This window comes from Rhinoderma darwinii, chromosome 7, assembly GCF_050947455.1.
Source record: "Rhinoderma darwinii isolate aRhiDar2 chromosome 7, aRhiDar2.hap1, whole genome shotgun sequence".
Classification (NCBI taxonomy): domain Eukaryota; kingdom Metazoa; phylum Chordata; class Amphibia; order Anura; family Rhinodermatidae; genus Rhinoderma; species Rhinoderma darwinii.
Window position 1 is genome coordinate 39,334,588 of NC_134693.1, and position 23,997 is coordinate 39,358,584.

The 23,997-nt window shown below is 41.3% G+C and overlaps 1 protein-coding gene across 6 annotated transcripts in view; it reads left to right on the forward strand.

Moving 5' to 3' along the window:
• EVI5 (ecotropic viral integration site 5) overlaps nt 1-23,997 on the forward strand; it is a 148,986-nt gene that overhangs the window by 116,833 nt on the left and 8,156 nt on the right. For all 6 annotated transcript variants that reach the window (XM_075833205.1, XM_075833206.1, XM_075833207.1 and 3 more), the window contains one exon: nt 2,714-2,809. In XM_075833205.1, the coding sequence (XP_075689320.1) occupies nt 2,714-2,809 (96 nt within the window). The remainder of the gene's footprint in view (nt 1-2,713; nt 2,810-23,997) is intronic.

Here is a 23,997-nt window from a genome sequence, read left to right on the forward strand (position 1 = left end):
TTTTTGTGTGTGTTTTTTTTTCCAGTGCATGGATCTACATACATTTTTGTAATCTAATTTTATTAAGGAAAAAAAAAATCTTCGTTGCCTTTCAGCAGCCTGTAGTGCCAATTTGCCTGCTTGAAGGCTTTCTGTAACGGTTGCCAGACCGCCTCTGTCACTAGAAAGTGTGTCCTCCGCAACAGTGTAAGGGGCCATTCAGACTAGCGAGTTCCGCGTCCGTGTTCTGTTCGTTTTAAATAACGGACAGCACACGGACCCATGCAAGTCAAATGGTCTATTCAGACATGCGTGACTTTTGAGTGCTTTCAGAGAAGAGTCACGGACGTGAAAAACGCAGGTCATGCGTGAAATTCCCTCATGGCACACGGACATGAAATGCAGGAAACCTGGTCCGTTTTTTGCGTAAGTCGGACACGTTCATGTTAATGAAGTCTTTGGCCACTTTCGCACATACATATTGTATCACATATGTATGGGTGATCCAAACAGATGCTGATTGACCCCATTGACTTTAATAGGGTCTGCAGGGAATAGTTTTGTTTAGATAGAAAGATAAGCCTAGCGGTCTGCGCTGTTGTTGCTGTCAAAATTAAAAAAAAAGCTTGATGGAACCCTATAGCGCACGTGTGAACAGATCTTTTGTTGCATTGGTCTGTTATAACCACCTTGGATAGGATGGGTCTACCCTTCAGGATTCAAGATGAAACCGTATCAGGTAGAGGGGTTGATACGACCGAATATAGTAACTTTACAGAAGCCAACACCTGTAGGACATTTTTAGGGAAAATCCTTTTCAAACCAAAATATTTTCGTGGTAGATAAATTCTAAGTAGCAGAGCATGAGCGCATTTCGCACAATTTTCCCCTACACAGTAAATCTCCTGTCCAGGCGATGTGCACAGTGGCTGGATGGGAGCGCCGCTGTGCAGGGAAAAAGACAGGGATTCTACTCATTCAACAAGGTTATCGGTTGGAGGTCCCAGGATTTGAACCCCCGTCAATCATAACGTGATATACCACCACTTCTTGTAATGGGAATACCACTTTAAGCAGTTTACAGCAGCCATATATGTAACATGTACTGTAGATACTTAATAGTCATTATATCTTTGATGCTAAAGCTGCTTTATTTTCTGCACACACCGATCTGTTGGTAAATTGTTCATTCTGGTAAATGGAATTAAAGGCAATGTGAAAATACAGTAAAATTCCTTAGTCTGATAGAAAATGGTTTATCATCAGCTGATACAAAGATGCTAATAATTGTAATGATCCAGCTCCTGCTTGGTCTTGACTTTTCTTGTACGAATGTCGCCAAATGTTTAAGGGACAGATTTTTAATTGTAGCATTTAAATATTCCCTGACATATACCATCTCACCCACCCCCTTGTGCGAAAAGCACAGCCCTTTACTCCACCATGCCGCGCTACTGCGGTTTTGATCAAACTTAACTTTGTCACCATGCCTTCTCTTCTCTTTGTGACAGCAGATGTTTAACCCACTCCTGAATATACGTAGCGGCCATCGCTCTGCAGGAGCAGCCTTACCTACCGAATTCCCTTCCCTTTTGTGTCGTGCACCTGCTTGTGAAGGAAGTCTGTTAACTGACGGCCTCTGATAAACCTCAGTTATGTGCAGATTCTTAGAAAATGTTTGTGGCTGAATTTATTTCTCATGAAAATATTGGGAAACTGACTAGAAGATTGAGTGCAATAAAATATTATAGGGGTAAAATTAGTGTTTTGTTTTTTTTAGTTCTGTATAAGTTACATAAATGCAGTCTTTACTAAATAGGTTTGCAGGGCTATGAGGAACTCCGATGTCTTACTGTTGCTCTTCATATACTCATGAGAATGCATGCTGCTGTTTAGGGCAGTTTTTTTATTTTTCTGTCTGCTCACATGGAGCCTGTGAGTAATGTACCTTTTCCATGTGGTTGTTATGTTATTGGAAATGTTCCTGCTTATAAAGCAGCCGGTTCCACTCGCTCTCATCCACACTGTCTAAATGACTGAAACCTTTTAGGATCCCACGAGAGATGGAACGAAGACCTTATTTTTTTTCATTTTTTTTTTTCCCCTTATATTTACCTATGCAGAGATGTTAGCCATATTTGCGCCCTGTATACTCAGAGGATGTGTAAACCAGGTGCTTCTAGAATGTCGTTTGTGAGCCATGTGTCATAGAAGTAAAGTATGGTTCACCATATGGAAGCGCACACCGTGCCTATGGCTTCTTAAGACTCCATGTACACAAGGCTGGGGCTGCATGGCAAGGAAAATTTACAGTAAAACGCTGTGAGAGATTCACACTTGGCGGATTGTTCCTCCGAGTTTTTTCATTCCAATTTTTAGAGACTAATTTGCCGCAGAATTCACCCTATGCATCGCATCAACCGCAAATTCACTTGAAAATCTGCATGTAACAATGCAGATTTTCCGGCTGATTCATTGCCGTCAAATCTGCAGCAAATACGTGGTGTGAATTTCCCCGAAATACGATTGGTTCCCTATATGCTTCTTTGTTCCGCACGGTCTTTTACTCATCCCCCAACGTTAAAGTTATGTCGATTTCAGATTTACAAGTGTCGTTTCTCAGATCATGTGCCTTGGCCATTATGTTTATGCAGAGTTGACTCGACGCTATGTGCTTGACTGGCAGACCACTGAGACATCTTTTTCCTGTTTTGCTTTCTTTTTCTCTATATAGAAAGAAGAAGGGAAAATTCAAGGACAACTCAACAACTCCGACTCCAGCCAGTATATTCGCGAGTTAAAAGATCAAATTGAAGAATTGAAACACGAGGTAAGTGTGAGCGGGCTGTGAAACTGCTCCTTACTAAACACCACCATCCTCCGCATCAGTCTCGTGTTGTAGGGCCACAACACCCGACTACCTGCTGTACATATCATGTTTTATACCATCCTTGGCGATAGATGGCTGAGAAGGGCAATAACTTCTAGAATCCAGTAAAAAATATTTTTTATTTTTTTTTACTATGATTTAGGAATTAGACGCTTGGATATTCTTGCTGTGGGTGACATTAGGGCACAAAAATACAATCTCACAATGAATGAGATATATGAAAACTGGTGCTAAGGAAAAGTGGAGCAGTTGCCCATGATACCCAATCCGATTCCACCTCTCGTTTTTCAAAGGCCTTTTTGAAAATGAACCTTCAACCTGATTGGTTTCCATGGACAACTACACCTCTCTTCCTTTCCATAAGTTGTGATATATCCTAAAAAAAAATTTGGGGATACCGCCCACGTTTCTCTTGTTCTCGTTTTGATTTGTTTACTGTATTTTTATGTTTTTTATTTTTTTTTAACACTTGATTAGATAGAAAACAACAGTTTGGGTTAGTCTCCTGAGAGATTCTTCATGCATGTATCTGTTTTCTTGCGTGTGATGCAGTAGCCCGTTACTTCTTTTAAATCCATGTGTCTAAATAGTTGAGGTTTATGTGAAACTCATGTGCTGTTTTGCCTAAAGCACGTGTGCTGATTTGTGGTTGCTTACCGTTTTGGAGAAAGTATGTGCTGGTATGACTGAGATTGCATAAAAGGATACTTGCCTAATGTCAGTTAAACACTGAATTAGAAAGCAGATTTGTACATAAAGGTCTTATATAATTCCCATAACCGTTCACCTCATTCACTGGGTTACTCAATTGGCCATCATTGTACTTCTCCGATATTACTGCGATCGTGTAGTATTCACTCAAGAAGGCGCACTGCATACGACCAGGTAGTGGTGAATGTTTTCAGTCTGATCAGCTACGTCGGCTGCCATTACACGGTTCCTGTTATTACTGTTATTATTGCCTGCAACTGTTGTGGGTTGTCCTGGTTCAGCAAATTTAATGTTTTGTTTTCTTGTATAATTTAAGTCAAACAATTTTCAAATATACTTTATAAATTCCTCACGGTTTTCAAGACCTCTGCTTGTTATTCGGTAGGAATTTTTTACTTCCAGTGGATAGAATTCTGTCCATGGTCATGTGATGGACACACAGGTTATAGACACAGATCTGATACACATACCGTAACTAGCTGTGCATCACATGACCATGGACAGAATTTTATTCACTGGAAGTAAATATGGAATATTTCTCCTGCAGAGGTCTTAAAAACCGTGAGGTATTAATAAAAGTATATTGGAATATTATTTATATTATATACCTTGGAAAATTGACTTTTAATTAAACAAAAAAAAAAACAGATTGCTGAAACCAGACACCCCGTTTAATTTAAGGTTACTGGAATGGCCTATTCAGTGGGACCAGCCGTCCATCTAATGTGTATGGCAGTGTCCCGACACGCCCCCCCCCCCCCAACAGCAGATGTCTGGTGAGCGACAGGTCGGGCATATTCGATTCCAAAATGCCCAATCCTTTTGTTGCATGCCAGAGAAGTCTGGCAGCAGCATTACTCGTTCCTATTGAAAACACATACAATGTGCATGTGTTGTAGGGATGTTGGGAAGAATAGCTGTCGGTCAAACGAGTGTTCGGACGACAGCTATCTGAAATGTATGGCCAGCTTTCGTTTGAATGAAGGTGTGTGTGTTTGTGTGTGTGTGTGTGTGTGTGTGCGTCTCTGTCTGTGTCTATTTTTAGGTTACGTTTATCCAGAGTATAATCTGTCAAATTAAATAAGCAAATGGAATGGCAGGCAGAAAGTCTTCTGTTTGGACTTCAGACGGCACGGTTGCACCTCCTGGAATTATGCATATCTGGCGCAAATTAGGGACCAAAGTATATATAAAACTGGTCATACGCATTAGGTATTGATCAACCAATGCTCCCAGTTTTAATTGGATCAGTGTATAGGGGAAGCCTGACCGCCCCTCAAGTCTCTTGTTGGAGGAAACCAGTACCAGTTGGAGTCTAGGCCATCTAATCCTTTGTCTCCCCCAAAAGATGAGCAGAGGAATCTTGTAGCCACTAAACTCCCTCCCCAAAACTGAGCATGCAGGAGTCGGGGAATATGGCTGTCGCACTAACAATAGTTTGTCTGACTACTATCCCGTTTGTTGACCGCTTAAAATGGCTGTCTGGAATAATGGAAAAATGTTCACTTTCTCTTCTAGAAAAAAAATTAGGAGAATTTTTCAAACACACTGTTTTCTGGCATAGAAAATTAGCATTTTGCGCTAAAACTCATTTTGCGACTTATTTTTAATTTACGCCGTTCGCACCACGTTTTAAAAAAATTGAACGCGACTAGAGTTGTCACGATACCAGAATTTGGACTTCGATACCGATACTTCGTGTCATATTGCGATACTCTATACCAAAACTATACTTTTGCCAACCCCAAAAAAAAAAAAGCTCTTCCGTTTTCTGATGTGAGTCATGTGGTTTTATGAATTTTTGAATCTCCATGTGCCTCACACTAATAGTAATTAACCCCATCACGTTCCTCAGTCATAATGGACAACATTGGGTTAATGTGTGGGGTACATGATGGGGTTAATTACTATTAATCTAAGGCACATGGTTCAAAATTCATAACACCTCGTGCATCACATTAATAAGTGAAAAAAAATTGTTTTATTTTAGAACAGCGTAAACATCATAAATTACGCTATAAATTTATTACGGTCGCGACGATACCGAATGTGTATTTTATGTATTGAGACTATTTTAATGTTTATTGTAAAAATAAAAATTGTCTTTGTTTATTTAACATTACTTTAATTATTTTTTTACTTTTTTTATTTTTAAACTTTAATGTACTGGCTACGGATAGTACACAGGCAGTTGTTAGGACATACCCAAGTATGCCCTAACAGGAAATATTGTCATACAGCCCTGGGGTCCTTCAATGGACCCTGCACTATCTGCCCATACATGGTATGTCCCTCGATCGCATCACAGGGAATCCCTGTGACGCGATCCAGAGGACGCACCCCCCCCCCCCTTCTCATTTACCCCTTGAATTCAGGGGAATAACGACGGAGATTACTCTGATCTCCGCCATGGGGCTGCGGCTGTGTAATACGACCATTGCCCTGCTCCTGACAACAAGTGTGTGTGCGCGGTCAGCATAAGGTGATACGGCCAGCGCTGCACGAACGAGCAGCGGCGCAGGCACTGAAGACAGAACATGGGGGTGTTTTTCAGTGTGCGCCTGCCAAGTTCTGTCTTCAGTGCCGGCGCTCATTTATGCAGCGCTGGTTTCATCACCTCATGCTGACCGCGCGCACTTGTTAGCACTCGGGTGCGGGGCAATGGCTGTATTACACAGCCGCAGCCCCGCTCTGATTACATTGATGTGTTCTAATGCTAAGCTGTGCGGCCGCACAGCTTCGTATCGAAATACATGAAATAACGGTATTGAACCATTTGAGGGAGCAACCCTAAACGGGACTCGGCAGGACGGGGCGCCGCCTAACACATTTACTATAATTTATTCCAGAAACTGGTGTAAATTATGGTGGAAATGTGTGGCAGCTTATTTTTTATTCAATTCATTTGATTTTTTTTTTTAAGCACTTTTTAAATTGACTTCTATTTGAAACATTTTTTTTTACTGGATACGGCTTTCATGTATCTCTTGTACGTAGAATCTGTATTCTTTCTCAGCCGTTTCTGTCAGTTTAGCTGAGAGCGAGTCCTGTCTCGCTCTGACACACAGGATCCCCCTAATATCGATCACATCGGAGTTGATCAACTCTGATAGGATTGATAGGTGGTGGATCGTGTATGTCCGAGACATACCGGAACCGCTCTCAGCCGAGTCGTCGGGTCAATTCAAAGGTTTCTATAGCCTTTAAAGATTAGGCCAACTCACTTTGGGGGAAGTTTAAGAATGGTGTTACATCCGTTTTCTGGCCTTAAGTTACAAATAGCGCACACCATATTTACGCAATCATTTTTATTTTTTCTGTTTTACACAGCTCTTGCATGTTTTCAAAAAATGTGGGTGGCGATTAGCAAGATGGGATGGGGACCACCAACGTCCCAGCAAACTTACTAGAGTTTACGCCAGAAATTAGCGTAAATTGTAGTGCAAATCTATGCCATCACGTAGCTGGCAAAGTGTTTAGTTAGTGGCGCAAATACAGCCCAAAATGTGACAAATGTATTACGTTTTAATACATTTGTCACCTCTCACTCCAGCATTCTTCTGTTTAAGACTGGCATACAAAACTTTTCTGATCCTTGTGAGTTTTCTGTCCAGACTTTGAGTGTGTTTATAGTTATTTTTTAATACATATTATTATTAAAGCTCAATTCCACTTTTCTAATAGCAATAAAATGCGTTGTTACCTGCAGCTGTTTCTCTGTTCTGGTGCCATGTCCTCGCTATCGATCAATGACTTCTTGTATTGTGAACACATTTCCTGTATAAACTCCTTGATGGCCAAGACGGTTCAGGTAATTAACCCCTTAAGGAGGCAGCCTAGTTTGGGCCTTACAGCCCATTTTTCAAATCTGACATATTTCACTTTATGTGGTAATAACGTCGGAATGCTTAAACCTATCCAAGCGGTTCTGAGATTGTTTTCTCGTGACACTTTGGGCTTCATGTTCGTGGTAAAATTTGGTCGATATATTCAGTCTTTATTTGTGAAAAATTGCAAAATTTAGAGAAAATTTACAAAAAATATCATTTTTCAGAATTTAAATGCATCTGCTTGAAAAACATACGGTTATACCACCCAAAATAGTTACTAGTTCACATTTCCCATATGTCTACTTTAGATTGGCATCGTTTTTTGAACATTATTTTATTTTTCTTGGACGTTACAAGGCTTAGAACATAAACAGCAATTTCTCATATTTTTAAGAAAATTTCAAAAGCCTTTTTTTGAAGGTACCAGTTCAGTTCTGAAGTGGATTTGAGGGGCCTATGTATTAGAAACCCCCATAAAACACCCAATTTTAAAAACTAGACCCCTCAAAGTATTCAAAACAGCATATAGAAAGTTTTTTAACCCTTCAGGCATTTCACAGGAATTAAAGCAAAGTGGAAATGAAATTTGCAAATTTCATTTTTTCTGCTGAATTTCAATTTTATTCAATTTTTTTTCTGTAACAGAGAAGGTTTTACCAGAGAAATACTACTAAATATGTATTGTCCAGATTCTTCAGTTTTTAGAAATGTCCCACATGTGCCTCTAGTGCGCTCGTGGACTAAAACACAAGCCCCAGAAGCAAAGAAATACCTAGTGCATTTTGAGGCCTCTTTTTTTATTAGAATATATTTTAGGCAGAATGCCAGGTTTGAAGAGGTGTTGAGGTATCAAAACAATGGAAACCCGCCAGAAGTGACCCCATTTTGGAAATTACACCCCTCAAGGAATTCATTTATGGTTTTTGTTATTATTTTGACCACACCGTTTTTTCACAGCACCTATTTGAATTGGGCTGTGAAATGAAAAAAATGATATTTTTTCCAATAAGATGTCATTTTTGATCAAAATTTCTTATTTTCACAGAGAACAACATACCCCATTTTGTTGCCCAATTTGTCCTTAGTGCGGCAATACCCCATTTGTGGTGATAAACTGCCGTTTGGGCCCATGGGAGGGCTCAGAAGGAAAGGAGCGCTATGTGTTGGTTGGAGTCCAGATTTTGCTGGATTGGTTTTCGGGTGCCATGTCGCATTTGCAGAGCCCCAGAGGTATCAAAGCAATGGAAACCCACCAGAAGTGACCCCATTTTGGAAACTACACCCCTCAAGGAAATCATTTATGGTTTTTGTTATCATTTTGACCGCACAGTTTTTTCACAGCACCTATTTGAATTGGGCTGTGAAATGAAAAAAATGATATTTTTTCCAATAAGATGTAATTTTTGATCAAAATTTCTTATTTTCACAGAGAACAACATACCCCATTTTGTTGCCCAATTTGTCCTTAGTGCGGCAATACCCCATTTGTGGTGATAAACTGACATTTGGGCCCATGGGAGGGCTCAGAAGGAAAGGACCACCATTTGGCCTACTGGAGCTTTTCTGGTGCTAAGTCATGTATGCAGAAGCCCCTGAGGTACCAGTACAGTTGAAACCCCCGAGAAGTGACCACATTTTAAAAACTACACCCCTTAAGACATTCATCTAGAGGTGTAGTGAGCATTTTGACCCCACAGGTACTGTGTAAAAGATAATGCGCAGCAGATGGTGCAGAGTGAGATTTGCAATTTTATATATATATATATATATATATATATATATGCCATTTCAGTGTCCAATATATTGTGCCCAGCATGCACCACCAGAGACATACACCCCTTAAATTGTAATGTGCGTTCTCCTGGGTACGGCAATACCCTACATGTGGCTGTTATCAGCTGCCTGGGCATACGGCAGGGCTCAGAAGGGAAAGATGAGGGGGGTAAGCTGTGCGGAGTGCATCAGGGTAAATTAAAAATCAAGGGATGTATGATACATTTTAAAACAATCTTTTATACAGAGCCCTGGTTTTTCGGGACACGTGTCACATTCGTATATAGTGTTCTTCCTTATCCCCCTCTTATAGCAGACTCTGCACCTCTTTTGACTCTTTCCCTTTCCACCGGTTTGGGGAACTTCTCCTGGAAAGTGTTGCCGCCTTGGTACGATGTGTGTGGCCTCGCTTCCAGAAGTACTGGGTGCCCCCCCTTCTTGTTCCCTAAAGATTAGGTTCTTGATAATCACCTCTTGAAATTCCAGGAAAGTTCCCGTCTGGCCTGCACATCGACGTAGCACGTACGCATTGTACAAAGCCATCTGTATGGTGTGCCCGGCCAGCTTCTTATACCACACCGCATAGGGCTTCAGGACTTGATTTGACAAGTCCATCCCTCCCATGTACCTATTGTAGTCCAGGATGCAGTCTGGTTTGGGGGTGGCCTTTCCTTCATATATCCTAAACCTGTAGGTATACCCTGATGCACTCTCGCAGCTTATACATCTTCACGCCATACGTTGCCCTCTTACCCGGCAGGTACTGGCGGAATTGAACCCTCCCTTTAAAATGTAACAGGGACTCATCAATAGAAATACACTTCTCGGGGTGTATGCTTGGGAAAACAGGGCACTGAAACGGTCTAATAGGGGTCTCCGTTTATACAAACGGTCAAAACTGGGGTCATCTCGGGGTGGGCACGGCTCATTATCAGTATAATGTGAGAAGCGAAGTATTGCCTCATGTATTTATTTTTTTAGGTTCCAGTTCAGTTCTGAAGTTGCTTTGAGGGGCCCATATATTAGAAACCCCTATCAAACACCCCATTTTAGAAACTAGACCCCTCAAAGTATTCACAACAGCATTTAGAAAGTTTATGAACCCTTTAGGTGTTTCACAGAAATTTAGAGCAAAGTAGAGGTGAAATTTACATTTTTTATACCATTTTTTTTACAACACAAAAGGATTTATCAGAGAAACGCAACTTAATACGTATTGCCCCGATTCTGCAGTTTTGAGAAATATCCCACATGTGGCGCTAGTGCGGTAATGGACTGAAGCACCGGCTTCCGAAGCAAAGGAGCACCTAGAGGATTTTGAGGCCTCTTTTTTTATTAGGCACCATGTCCGGTTTGAAGAGGTCTTGTGGTGCCAAAACATTGGAAACCCCCCAAAAGTGACCCCAATTTGGAAACTAGACCCCTTGAGGAATCCACTGTAGTTTTCTTGGGGTGCATGCGGCTTTTTGATCAGTTTTTATTCTATTTTTAGGTGGCGTGGTGACTAATAAACAGCAATTCTACTATTGTTTTTTTATTCTTTTTTTTTTTACTGCGTTCACCCTGCGCTATAAATGACATATTCACTTTATTCTGCGTGGCGATACGATTACGGCGATACCAGATGTTTATAGTTTTTTTTAATGTCTTATGGCGTTTGCACAATAAAATACGTTTTATAAACCATCATTCACTTTTTGTGTTACCTTATTCTAAGAGCCAGAACGGTTTTATTTTTCAATCAATAAAGCCGTGCAAGGACGTATTTTTTGCGTAACGAACTGTAGTTTCGATCAGTACCATTTTTCGGTACATGCAACTTTTTGATCTCTTTTTATTCCATTTTTTTGGGAGGTGAAGTGACCAAACAATTGTTATTGTGGTACGGTTTATTAATACATTTTTTTACGGCGTTCACCGTGCGGGATAAATAACAAAATAATTTTGTAGTTCAGGCCGTTACGGACGCGGCGATACCAATTATGTATAGTTTGTTTGTTTATATATTTTTATTAATAATAAAGGACTGATAAGGGAAAAAGGGGGATTTTTACTTTTATTACTTTTAAAACTTTTATTTTCTTATTTTTACACATTTTTTTAACTTTTTTTTTACTTTATTACTTTGTCCCACTAGGGGACTTGAGGGCAGGAGGCCCTGATCGCTATTCTAATACACTGCACTACATGCGTAGTGCAGTGTATTAGAACTGTGAGCTACTCACTGACAGCAAGCATAGTGGGTCCTGACGTTGTCAGGACCCACTAGGCTTCCGTCTATGGCATAGCCGGACGCCATTGTTTGGTGTCCGGTTGCCATAGTCACCATTGCCGGCCGCTATCGTGTAGCATGCCGGCGATGGCGGATTAACCCCTAAGAAGCCGCGATCGCTATTGAACGCGGCTTCTGAGGGGTTAATCGGCGGGGGAGCTCCGCGATCGGTCCCGGCACATTGAGCAGTGATAGTCTGCTGTCGGAAACAGCAGCTATCACAGCTCATGAACGCGCCCCGCGCGAACGGCGCTGTGTTTACTCCATGACCTACTATTAGGTCACTGAGCGCGAACGCTACAGTTAGCATGACCTAATAGTAGGTCATGGAGCGTTAAGGGGTTAAAACTTTGGGGGCAAGAAGCTGAGTTTTCATTTTTGATGTGACTAGGAACAGTCCTGAGGGACCTGCATCCAGGATTCACTATGAAAAGCCTCACGATACAAAACATTCAACTTCAATTAACAAATAAAAAAAAAAGTTCAGAATGTTCTAGTGCCTCAATATTTTTATTCCAATGATAACTTCAGAACTGAAATATTGAGCTCATTTTTGTTAGCTTTTGTCTGTTACTGGTTCAGGAACATATAAAGTGACGTATTAAGTAGACCATAGACCCTGGGCTGTTCCAGAAACTTGGGCCCCCCTTCCCCACCGCCGCTCTGTCCTGTCTATGGTGAACACTACCTTTCTGTGCAAGCATTCAAAATGGGTGTTACGATTCCTCTTGTCAAAGAGCGGAGTCCCTACATACTGACAGTCTCCAACCATCGCTGACAATATAACACTGTGTAGGGACACATCCTCCTGACAATGTGAATGGTAACACGCATTTGTCTATTAGTCCTGGGTACACAAAGACTTTGTGGAATACAAGAATTTCAGTGAGCATCAGAACAGGACCGTTAGACGATGAAATAAGGTGGACTGATCTGATAAATCATGGCGTGTGCATCACTTACCTGCGGAGAGATGGCACCAGAATATGAACATGGGAAGAAAGCTATCCGATGGAGGCAGTGTGAGGTTCTGGGAAATGTTCTGCTGAACATTCATGTGGATGTTACTTTGACACGTACCACTCGCCTGAACAATTTTGCAGCCCAAGTACAACCCCTCATGGCAACGGTATTTCCTAAATGGCAGCGTATTTCTTCAGCAGAATGTGCTATTACACATAGATTTAAAATCAACCTACAAGACATAATATTATATCTTCCAGTTTCACATCAGCTGAACTACTTGTTGAATAGAGACATCATTTATTTGGGCTCAGTAACTATATCCTATTTTTGGTTCTTTAACCATTCAAAGCCCAGATGTAAAGTACATTGGATACTTCTATGGGCTGTACAGCTGTACTCCTTCATGAGGTTTATGGTACTTAAAGGGAACCTGTCACCAGCATTTTAGCTATAAAGCCAGCAATACCTGGTGAAAGTGGGTGAAAAATCGTCATCTAAGCTATAAATATGTTCTAAGTAAGCTCTGTAGCTTTAGTATTCCGTTTTTCAGTGGTCCCACACCGTATGCAAATGAGCAGAAAAGAGTCAAATCTTCATCTGAAAAGAGTCAGGTTTTCATTCCTCCAGCATCTCAGAGTAGACTCCACCTCCTTCTTTTTGATTGACAGCTCCTTAGCCAGTCAGGGCCGGACAGGTGGTGGCAGTGGGCGTAGTTAAGGAGCGGCATCCCAGAGGGAAAAATAATTACCATAAAAGGCGGGAAAATTTTAAACGACTATATTTACTGACAGAGGAGGACTTCAGGAAAGAAGAGAACAGGAATGAACTCTGGACAGCTGCGGCCATTGAGGGGTCTGGCGAGTTTAACAGGTAAGATGTTGATGACAGGATCCCTTTAACCCCTTCCCGACATTTGACGTACATGTACGTCATGGAAAGCATTGACTTCCCGCAAAATGCCGTACATGTACGTCAAATGTTTGGCACCGGCTCAGAAACGGAGTCGGTGCCATCATCACCGGATCTCAGCTGTATCTTACAGCTGACATCCGACTGTAACGGCGGGGACCGAAATTAGCTTCGATCCCCGCCATTAACCCCTTAAGTGCAGCGCTCAAACGCGATCGCTGCACTTAAGGTGTTTGCAGCTCATCGGAGCCCCAGCAATGAAATTGCCGGGGTTCCGGTGGCTGCAATGGCAACCGGAGGCCTAATACTGGCCTCCCGGTCTGCCTAGCACAGAAGCCGGTCAAGATCCGCCCGGCGGCGGAGCCTGATCGGCTTCCGTAGCTGCCGGCAAGATGGCGCCGGGTCAGGAGCTGATCCGGCGTCATCAGCGGTGGATGTCAGCTGTACTGTACAGCTGACATCCACCTGTAACGGCAGGAACCGGAGCTAGCTCCGATCCCTGCCATTAACCCCTTCGATGCAGCAATCGAAAGCGATTGCTGCATCGTAGCGGTTACTAGCAGATCGCCAGCCCTGACAGGCAATCGGGACTGGCGACTGCTGTTATGGCAACAGGAGACACAATGGTCTCCTGCTCTGCCATTACGGAAGCCTATTAGGCCCCGCCGGGAGGCGAAGCCTAATCGGCTTGCTGTCAGTGAATGACTGACAGATCTAATACATTGCACTACATAGGTAGTGCAATGTATTAGAAAAAAAAAAATCTGACCGTTGGACCTTCAAGTCCCCTAGTGGGACTTGAAGAAAAGTGTAAAAAAAACTATAAAAAAGTGCAAAAAATAAAAGTTTGAAAACAATAAAAGTTTCAAGTAATCAAATAAAACACAATCCCCCTTTTACTCTTATCAAGTCCTTTATTATTGAAAAATAATAATAAACCATATGTATTTGGTATCGCCACGACCGTAACGACCTGAGGTATCAAAATATTGTATTATTTATTGCACGCGGTGAACAGCGTAAAAAAAAACGTAAAAAACGTTACCAGAGTTTCTGTTTTTTAGTCACTTTGCCCTACAAATATTAGAATAAAAAGTGATCAAAAAGATGCACGTATCCAAAAATGGTACCTATAAAAACTATAGCTCGTCCCGCAAAAAACAAGCCCTCATACACCTCCGTCAACAAAAAAATTAAAACGTTATGGTTCTCACAACTTTGCGACAGAAAAAAAATACATTCTTTTTACAAAAGTAATTTTATTGTGAAAAAAGTTGTAAAACATAAAAAAATGCTATAAATTCGGTATCGCCAGAATCGTACGGACCCGCAGAATAAAGTTAACATGTAATTTATAACGCATGGTGAACGCTGTATAAAAAAAAACGAAAAAAGCTGTGCCAGAATTGCGTTTTTTTGTTTACCTGGCATCCCAAAAAATAGGATAAAAGGTGATCAAAAAGTCACATGTACCCCAAAATGGTACCAATAATAACTACAGCTCATCCCGCAACAAACCAGCCCTCATACCACTACGTCTATGAAAAATAAAATTAGTTATGGCTCCAATAAGTCAGGAAATAAAAAAATATGCAGTTGTGCCCGAGGGGAACATTTCTTCTGTTTGAAGAGGCGATTTATCAAGGACCTAAAATTAGGGAACCAGGAAAGGGAGGCCCAAACATATCCGCTGGAAGCGACGGTGCCCGTATTATACCAGGACAACACTTCACAGCAAAATTCCTCAAACTACAAAGGTGCAGAGTGTGGACCAAAAGGGGGATAAGAAATGACACCATTTATCAGTGCGACACTGGCCTGTGCGGAAAGGATTGCTTCACAGCGTAACACACATCTATGGATTATTAATTTTTTTTCATACCACCTGACTATGCCCCTTATATACTCCGCCCCGCTTACATGTACCCCCACATTATAAAACACCAGCAATACTCAAACAAATTTAGTACCAAGCAAAATCCGCTCTCCAAAAGCCAAATGGTGCTCCCTCGGCTCTGAACCCTACAGCGTGCCCAAACAGCAGTTTCCTTCAACATATATGGCATCGTCATACCCGGGAGAACCCTTTTAACAATTTTTGGGGTGTGTGTCTCCAGTGTCATAAGCTTGGCATGACATATTTGCCACTGAATGGCATATCTAGGGAAAAATATAAATTTTTAATTTGCACCATCCGCAGTGCATTCATTTATGGAAAAGACCTGTTGGGTGAAAATCCTCACTACACCTCTTAATAAATGCCTTGAGGGGTGCAGTTTCCATAATGGGGTCACTTCTCAGGGGTTTCTTTTTATTATTTCACATCTGAGCCTCTGCAGTTGTGAACCAATACTTTGTAAATCGCCAAATTAGGCCTCCACTCCGCATGGTACTCTTCACTCCTGAGCCCTGTCATATGTCCAGGCAAAAGATTAGGGCCACATGTAGGGTGTTTCTAAAACCGGGAAACACCGCATAATAATTAGAGGGCTGTCTTGTTATGGTGGCACAAGCCGGGCACCACATATTGGCATATCTATGGAAGAAAATCCCATTTTCACTCTGCAACATCGAGTGAACACTAATTTCTACAAAACACCTGCAGGGTTAAAATGCTTACTACACCCCTTGGTAAATGCATTGAGGGGTGTCGTTTCCAAAATGGGGTCACTTCTGGGGGGTTTCCACTGTTTTGGGCCCACAGGCGCCCAGAAACCAATCCAGCAACATCTGCACTCCAAATGGCGGTCCTTTCCTTCTGAGCCCTGCCGTTTGCCCAAACAGCAGTTTATGACCACATATGGGGTATTGCCGTACTCGGGAGAAATTGCTTTACAAATTTTGGGTTCTTTTTTTCCTTTATTTGTTGAGAAAATGAAAAAATTTGCGCTAAAGCTACGTCTTATTGAAGAAAAAGGACTGTTTTTATTTTCACTGCCTAATTCTAATAAATTCTATGAAACGTCTGTGGGGTCAAAATGCTTACTACACCCCTAGATGAATTCCTCAAGAGGTGTAGTTTCCTAAATGGAGTCCCTTTTTGGGCGTTTTCATTGTTTTGTCCCCTCAGGGGCTTTGCAAATGTGACATGGCCTCCGCAAACAATTCCTGCTAAATGTGATCTCAAAAAGCCAAATAGTGCTGTTTCCCTTCTAAGCCCTGCCGTGTGTCCAAACAGCCGTTTATTACCACATGTGGGGTATTGTTTTACTCGGGAGAAATTGCTTTACAAATTTTGTGGTGCTTTTTCTCCTTCAGTCCTTCTGGAAATGAGAAAAAATTAGCTAAACCTAGATTTTTTTTTAAAAAATGTAGATTTATTATTTTCAGGGCCTACTTCCAATATTTTCTGCAAAAAAACTGTGGGGTCAAATCGCTCACTATACCCCTAGATAATTTCCTCAATGGGTGTAGTTTCCGAAATGGGGTCACTTGTGGGGGGTTTCCACTGTTTTGTCCCCTCAGGGGCTTCGTAAATGTGACATGGCCTCCGCAAACCATTCCTGCTAAATGTGGACTCCAAAAGCCAAATGGCGCTCTTTCCCTTCTAAGCCCTGCCGTGTGTCCAAACAACCGTTTATTACCACATGTGGGGTATTGTTTTACTCGGGAGAAATTGCTTTACAAATTTTGCTATGCTTTTTCTCCTTCAGTCCTTGTGGAAATGAGAATAAATTAGCTAAAGCTACATTTTCTTTGAAAAAATTTAGATTATCATTTTCACAGCCTACTTCCAATAATTTATGCAAAAAACCTGTGGGGTCAAAACGCTCACTATACCCCTAGATAATTTCCTCAATGGGTGTAGTTTCCGAAATGGGGTCACTTGTGGGGGGTTTCCACTGTTTTGTCCCCTCAGGGGCTTTGTAAATGTGACATCGCCTCTCAAACCATTCCTGCTAAATTTGAGCTCCAAAAGCCAAACGGCGCTCTTTCCCTTCTAAGCCCTGCCGTGTGTCCAAATATCCATTTATTACCACATGTGGGTAGTGTTTTACTCGGGAGAAATTGCTTTACAAATTTTGCTATGCTTTTTCTCCTTTAGTCCTTGTGGAAATGAGAAAAAAAATCGCTAAACCTACATTTTCTTTGAAGAAATGTTGATTTTAATTTTCACGGCCTACTTCCAATAATTTCTGTAAAAAACCTGTGCGGTCAAAATGCTCACTACACCCCTAGATAATTTCCTTGAGGTGTCTAGTTTCCCAGATGGGGTCACTTTTGGGGGATTTTCACTGTTTTGGCACCGCAAGAGCCCTTCAAACCTGACATGGTGCCTAAAATATATTCTAACAAAAATAAGGCCCCAAAATCCACTAGGTGCTCCTTTGCTTCTGAGGCCGGTGCTTCAGTCCAGTAGCACGCTAGAGCCACATGTGGGATATTTCCTAAAACTGCAGAAACTGGGCAACAAATATTGAGTTGCATTTCTCTGGTAAAACCTTCTGTGTTATAAAAAAAAATTGTATTAAAAATTTATTTCTGCAAAAAAATATGAAATTTGTAAATTTCACCTCTACTTTGTTTTAATTCCTGTGAAATGTGTAAAGGGTTAAGACATTTTCTAAATGCTGTTTTGAATACTTTGAGGGGTGAAGTTTTTAAAATGGGGTGACTTTTTGGGGGTTTCTAATATATAAGGCCCTCAAAGCCACTTCACAAGTGAACTGGCCCCTGTAAAAATAGCCTTTTGAAATTTTCTTGAAAATGTGAGAAATTGCTGCTAAAGTTCTAAGCCTTGTAACATCCTAGAAAAATAAAAGGATGTTCAAAAAACGATGCCAATCTAAAGTAGACATATGGGGGATGTTAATTAGCAACAATTTTGTGTGGTATAACTGCCTGTCTTACAAGCAGATACATTTAAATTGAGAAAAATGCAAATTTTTGCAATTTTTCACTATATTTTCGTGTTTTTCACAATTAAATACTGAATGTATCGACCAAATTTTACCACTATCTTAAAGTCCAATGTGTCACGAGAAAACAATCTCAGAATCGCCCGGATAGGTGAAAGCATTTCAACGTTATTACCACCTAAAGTGAAACATGTCAGATTTGAAAAATGAGGCTCTGTCAGGAAGGTCAAAAGTGGCTAAAGAGGGAAGGGGTTAATCTGCTGGTAAAATATTTTTTATTTTTTTAAATAGACCGGTTTGATATAAGCTCATTCAAGTAGTAAGAAGATCTCGCTCTCCATGCCAAATCCGGCAATATAAGCTTTGGACCATGAATTATAGAGAGGTTTGCAATGGATCCTTGTACATTTGTACCCTGAGAAACATTGAACTTTGCGTGAAGTGGTTCACTTGCGTTACCGACTGTGTAGATGGCCCTCCATAGAACCAAGGCATTGAATTGTTGACAATAGATGTGAGCTTTCTGAAATCCTCTTTTAGATGCATTTGCTGTGAGTAGGTTTATAGTAATATATTAGGAAATCGCATTTCTATTCTAGAGTCCATAATATACTAATCAGAATTACTTACTTTATGAATAGCAATGTTTTTCTCTTAAGTGAACTCTAAGGCCGAATTGGGATGTGAAAGACGGCCGTTTTTCAAGTGCGAGTTGTCCCCGTTCGGGTGCTGTTTTCAAGGATCCCCATAGACTTTGAGTATCGAGGGATCCGTGAAAATGGAACGAAATAGGACATGTTCTATTTTTCAACGGACCCTTCACCCGGTCCGTTGAAACAACGGCCGTGTGAACGGCCACATTGAAATACATGCGTTTTTGTGACGGCCATTGTTTTAACCGCCGTCACACGGACGTATACTACTGTCACCTGAATTTGGCCTAAGGCACACGAGACTGATTTAGTGCAGATTTTGCATCTGGATTGGCTGGCGAAAATCTGCAGCGTAAAACTGTTGCAGGCCAAATGGATGAGTTTTACCAAATCGGTTACCGTGCTGTTGAACGTTTTCCATGCAGATTTTAGAACAGGCTGTGGATTTCCAAATCGCAGCATTCTCATTCTGTTCTGGATTTTCACAGTGGATTTCACCCTTTTCAATGTTGAAGGGCTGAAATCTGCAGCAAAATTTGCTGTGAAATTCTGCAATTTATCTGCCATGTGTGTAGGTAGCTTAACACTTCCCCCAATCTCTCATAACCTAAAGTAAATACAATCCTAAAAAGTTTCCGTTTTTACATGAGGAGTGGTAGTTAGATTTGGAACTAAAGGGGGTCCATAATGAAAATGTGAATTTGGAGCAGTCAGGGAAGCTTGACTACTGTACTTGAGGCAGTGCTGCCCTGCCTAGTCTGTATTAAAGAGGAATTCTGGTTTTGAGACACACGGTCTGGAATTAGGGAATTGCATTTTTTTGCAATGCGTTTAATATACCATTATTAACTGGATCATGCGTGTTCTGACAGAATAGGAGGGGAAATTAATTATCCTGTGGTTTGGCTACTAGCTTGTCAAGACTATACAGTGAAGTGTTCACATACTGAGGCCTAAAAGTGGTTATCCCATCACAGACAACCCCCTCAATATGAGAACTATGGCCCAAGTCCACCAGAGTGAGATAGACGCGACTTGTTAGCGGCTCGCCACCCTGGCTCATAGAGTGGGAGGTAAGCAGACACCCGCTCTCCTGATAGGTGTGAAAATGCCATAAATACTTAATACTTTATCTCTTGTCTGCGGCCGTTTTGTCTTCGACAACAACCGATTACTTACCAACTTTTTGGATTGTTAGGGTATGTGCACACACACTAATTACGTCCGTAATTGACGGACGTATTTCGGCCGCAAGTACCGGACCGAACACAGTGCAGGGAGCAGGGCTCCTAGCATCATACTTATGTACGATGCTAGGAGTCCCTGCCTCGCTGCAGGACAACTGTCCCGTACTGTAATCATGTTTTCAGTACGGGAGAGTTGTCCTGCAGCGAGGCAGGGACTCCTAGCATCGTACATAAGTATGATGCTAGGAGCCCGGCTCCCTGCACTGTGTTCGGTCCGGGACTTGCGGCCGAAATACGTCCGTCAATTACGGACGTAATTAGTGTGTGTGCACATACCCTTAGAGGCACGCTTAGGGTATGTTCACACGATTAACAAAATACATCTGAAAATACGGAGCTGTTTTCAAGGGAAAACAGCTCCTGATTTTCTTTTTCAACAAATTTTATTGAGTTTTACAACAAGCTCCTGATAATCAGACGTTTTTTGAGCAACTCGTGTTTTTCGCTGCGTTTTTTACGGCCGTTTTTGGAGAGGTTTTCAATAGTCTATGAGAAAACTGCTCCAAAAACGTCCCAAGAAGTGTCCTGCACTTCTTTTGACGAGCCGTCATTTTACGCGCCGTATATTGACAGCGACGCGTAAAATGACAGCTCGTCTGCACAGAACATCGTAAGACCCATTGCAAGCAATGGGCAGATGTTTGCCGACGTATTGGAGCCGTCTTTTCAGGCGTAATTCGAGGCGTAAAACGCCTCCATTACGTCTGAAAAGAGATCATGTACACGTACCCTAATGGTTCATTTTGTGAAAGATCCATTTTTAATACATGTCTATATGCCTAAATAGCTTTCATTTGCACGTTATCAGGAAAATTATCCAAAGTGCAACAAATCTTATAAACCATATAGAAGTTGGGGTCTAATATGCACTGAGAAGCCAGATTGATGCTTTCTGCGGCTATACGGTAGATCTACTAATGGAAATCTATCAGGACACAAAGGGGGACTTTTTAAAGGCGCAAAATGGGACCGTGATTATGGTAAAAAGTAGGGACTGTCCCTCCAAGAGAGACATTTGGGAGGTATGAGATAGATATAATTTATTTATTTTGTACGTTCTACAGACCGGATCATCTTGGGAGAAGTAGAATTCTCTTCGCTGCCCATTGCTGCAATTCAGTTAATACATAAATATTAGATAGCTGTACAGACTGGTGAGTGGCCGACATCCGGAGCCATATTAGAAGTGTGAATATGCCGCCATTATTCTTCTTTTCATAAAATAAGCCGTGCAGTACTGAGCACCTTTTGAAAATACTTTTGTTAAACAGAACTGAGAATTTGGCAGCAAAATAGAACTTAACCTTAATTTGGTTTTAACCACTGTTGAGGAAATACTGTTCTGAATACAGCTGTGAAAAGCTAAGAGGGAGGTAATTTCTCATAGACAGCCATACACTGCTGTCACCAATAGTAATAAGCCTCCTTAATGTAGAAAAACCACATCTAAACCTATATATTTTATTCAAAATAGAAAATAAAATGATTGGCGTCCGTTTAATGTGAATCATTATTGCAGTGTCCACTAGATGGCACTGTTCTCCAGTCGTACTTGCTTGGCATTGGTGATTAGCTGCCATGCTAAATATCTGAGGTAAAGTGTAGTAATGGCTTTCTATGTATAATCAACTACGGTAGTACTTACAGACATTCTACCCGGTTTTGTTTTTGTTTTTCTCTGCACAATTTGTGCCAATCGGTCCCTTAACTGCAGCAACTATAGACCTAACCTGTCCTAATTCTACCAATTGTCTGTTTTGCATTTTTAGTGCATCCGTTTAAAAATGCCTGCGCAGCAAACGTTTCATCAGATAAAGTTTGTTGGTTTGTAAGCCGTATCCTACAATCTTTACTAAATACATTGATTTATAAAAAATACTAAAAAAATACTTTGGTATATTTTTTAGCTTTGAGTTTATACTGACCATTTGTATTCCTGTGAGTTCTAACCAAATGATTCCTTCATTTTGCAGCTCATGTAAACAAAGTGATGACATAAATTATATCAGCAACATATCGGTCTTGCTAATTTATAGCAACTATTACTATTACAATGTTATTTGTACACCGTATTTCTAGACAGAATTGTATCCAGAGCTCAGTCAACCGTGTTGTTTTCCGGAGAACCTGGTAATGAACTCACTAATGGAAAAATGAAGTGAGAAATTCAGCACATTCTAACCAATACAGCAACTCAACCTGAAAATGGTGTCCTCCTTCCAAAAGAAAGGATCATCCGTAAGGAGAGGGACGGGAAATACAAATCACTTTTTGCGCAGTTGGGTACATGGGATGTAATAGGAAGACGGTGATGCAGATTCTGTTAGATTTCTAGTCAGACTCTGTATCAGTACTTTGACAAAGTTTTAGGAAGGTTTTGGGTGCCATTGAAACAAAGGCTCATCTTTTTAAGGCACCTTAAAAGGTGACTAAACTTTTAAAATACTTTTGACGTGACATCTCAAAAGTTTTGATCAGTGGAAGTCCGAGCATTCAGACCCCCACCGATTTTGTTAAAGCGAAGTAGCAGAAGCGCTCGGGTGAGCGCTGTCGCTTCATTTCTGAACGGCTATGCACAGACTCATAGACTTTCAGCCCATACACCGCTCAGAGGAAAGCCGATCAGAAACGAAGCGGCACAGGCGCTCACCCGAGCACTTCTACTGCTGCTTTTTAGTGATTGGTGGGGGTCTCGGTGCTCTGTCTTCCACCAATTAAAACTTCTGACATGTCAAATGTTTTTTAAGAGTCTAGTTACCCTTTAACATATATATTTGCAAACTGAATTTTCAGAGTTTGAAATATACCTATTTTCTGAATGTTTCTTCTGCTCAGCACCATTGGTAGGATACAGGCTCCCTCCATTGACCGAATATAGGTGCTTTAAATGTCACTTCTATTCTGTTGATGGAATTGATCGTTTCGCTCCTGCTCTCTCCTATTACTCAGGAAGTTTTTCTTTTGTAGGGGCAGGAAGTCAAGAAATAGACCAGGGTTCAGTCCATGACTCTTAGGCCTCATTCAGATGGCAGTATTATGATCAGATTTTTGTTCCAGTATTTGTAAGCCAAGATGAGGAGGGGGTCCAAAACATGGAAGAGGTACAAATCTTTCTATTCTACTTTCTCTGTGTAGGTTCCACTCCTGCATTTTGCTTCAAAATACTGACCTAAATGCCGTGAGAAAGGGGCCTTCAGTGCCTGGAGCAGCTGTGTAGGTTTACCAGGAATAGAATAGCGGGTAATAGCCACCACTGGAGACACTTTATAGATTATATGAGGATATTGCTTTATGAGCGATTACCTAAAATATTACTATTGTAAGCACTTTTTACAATTAGGAGCAATTCCTGCAGTTCACAACACAACAGCCTTCCTTAGCTGTTCATTCACAGGATCCAGGAGTCTGCAGGGCTATTATTCACTTGGAGGGCCACTGCTGTAGACCGTCTCCTGCTATCACAATCACAAAATAAACACACCATAGCATTAAAGCAAAAGTTTGCGCACCCTTCGTTCTCCATATCGTCTTTTGCCTTCACTTTCTTCTGCTGCAGCCGCTGAAGAGTCGACTTGATATTATGTTTTGGATCCTTGTCATGTTGGAAAGTCCAAGTGCGTCCCATGCACTGCATCCTGGCTGAAAAATGCAAATTCCCGTACAGTATTTTTTGCTGCATTTATCCTGCCTTTGACTAAAATCACTCGCCTCCAAAACAGTGGAGATCCCCCTCCATACTTCACGGTAGGGATGGTGGGCTACTTTTCATAGGCCTTGTTGACTCCTGTCCAAACATAACATTTAGGGCTTATTCAGACGAACGGGATATACGTCTGTGCAACGCGCCTGATTTTCACGCGCGTCGCACGGACCTATATTAGTCTATGGGGCCGTGCAGACAGTTGCGT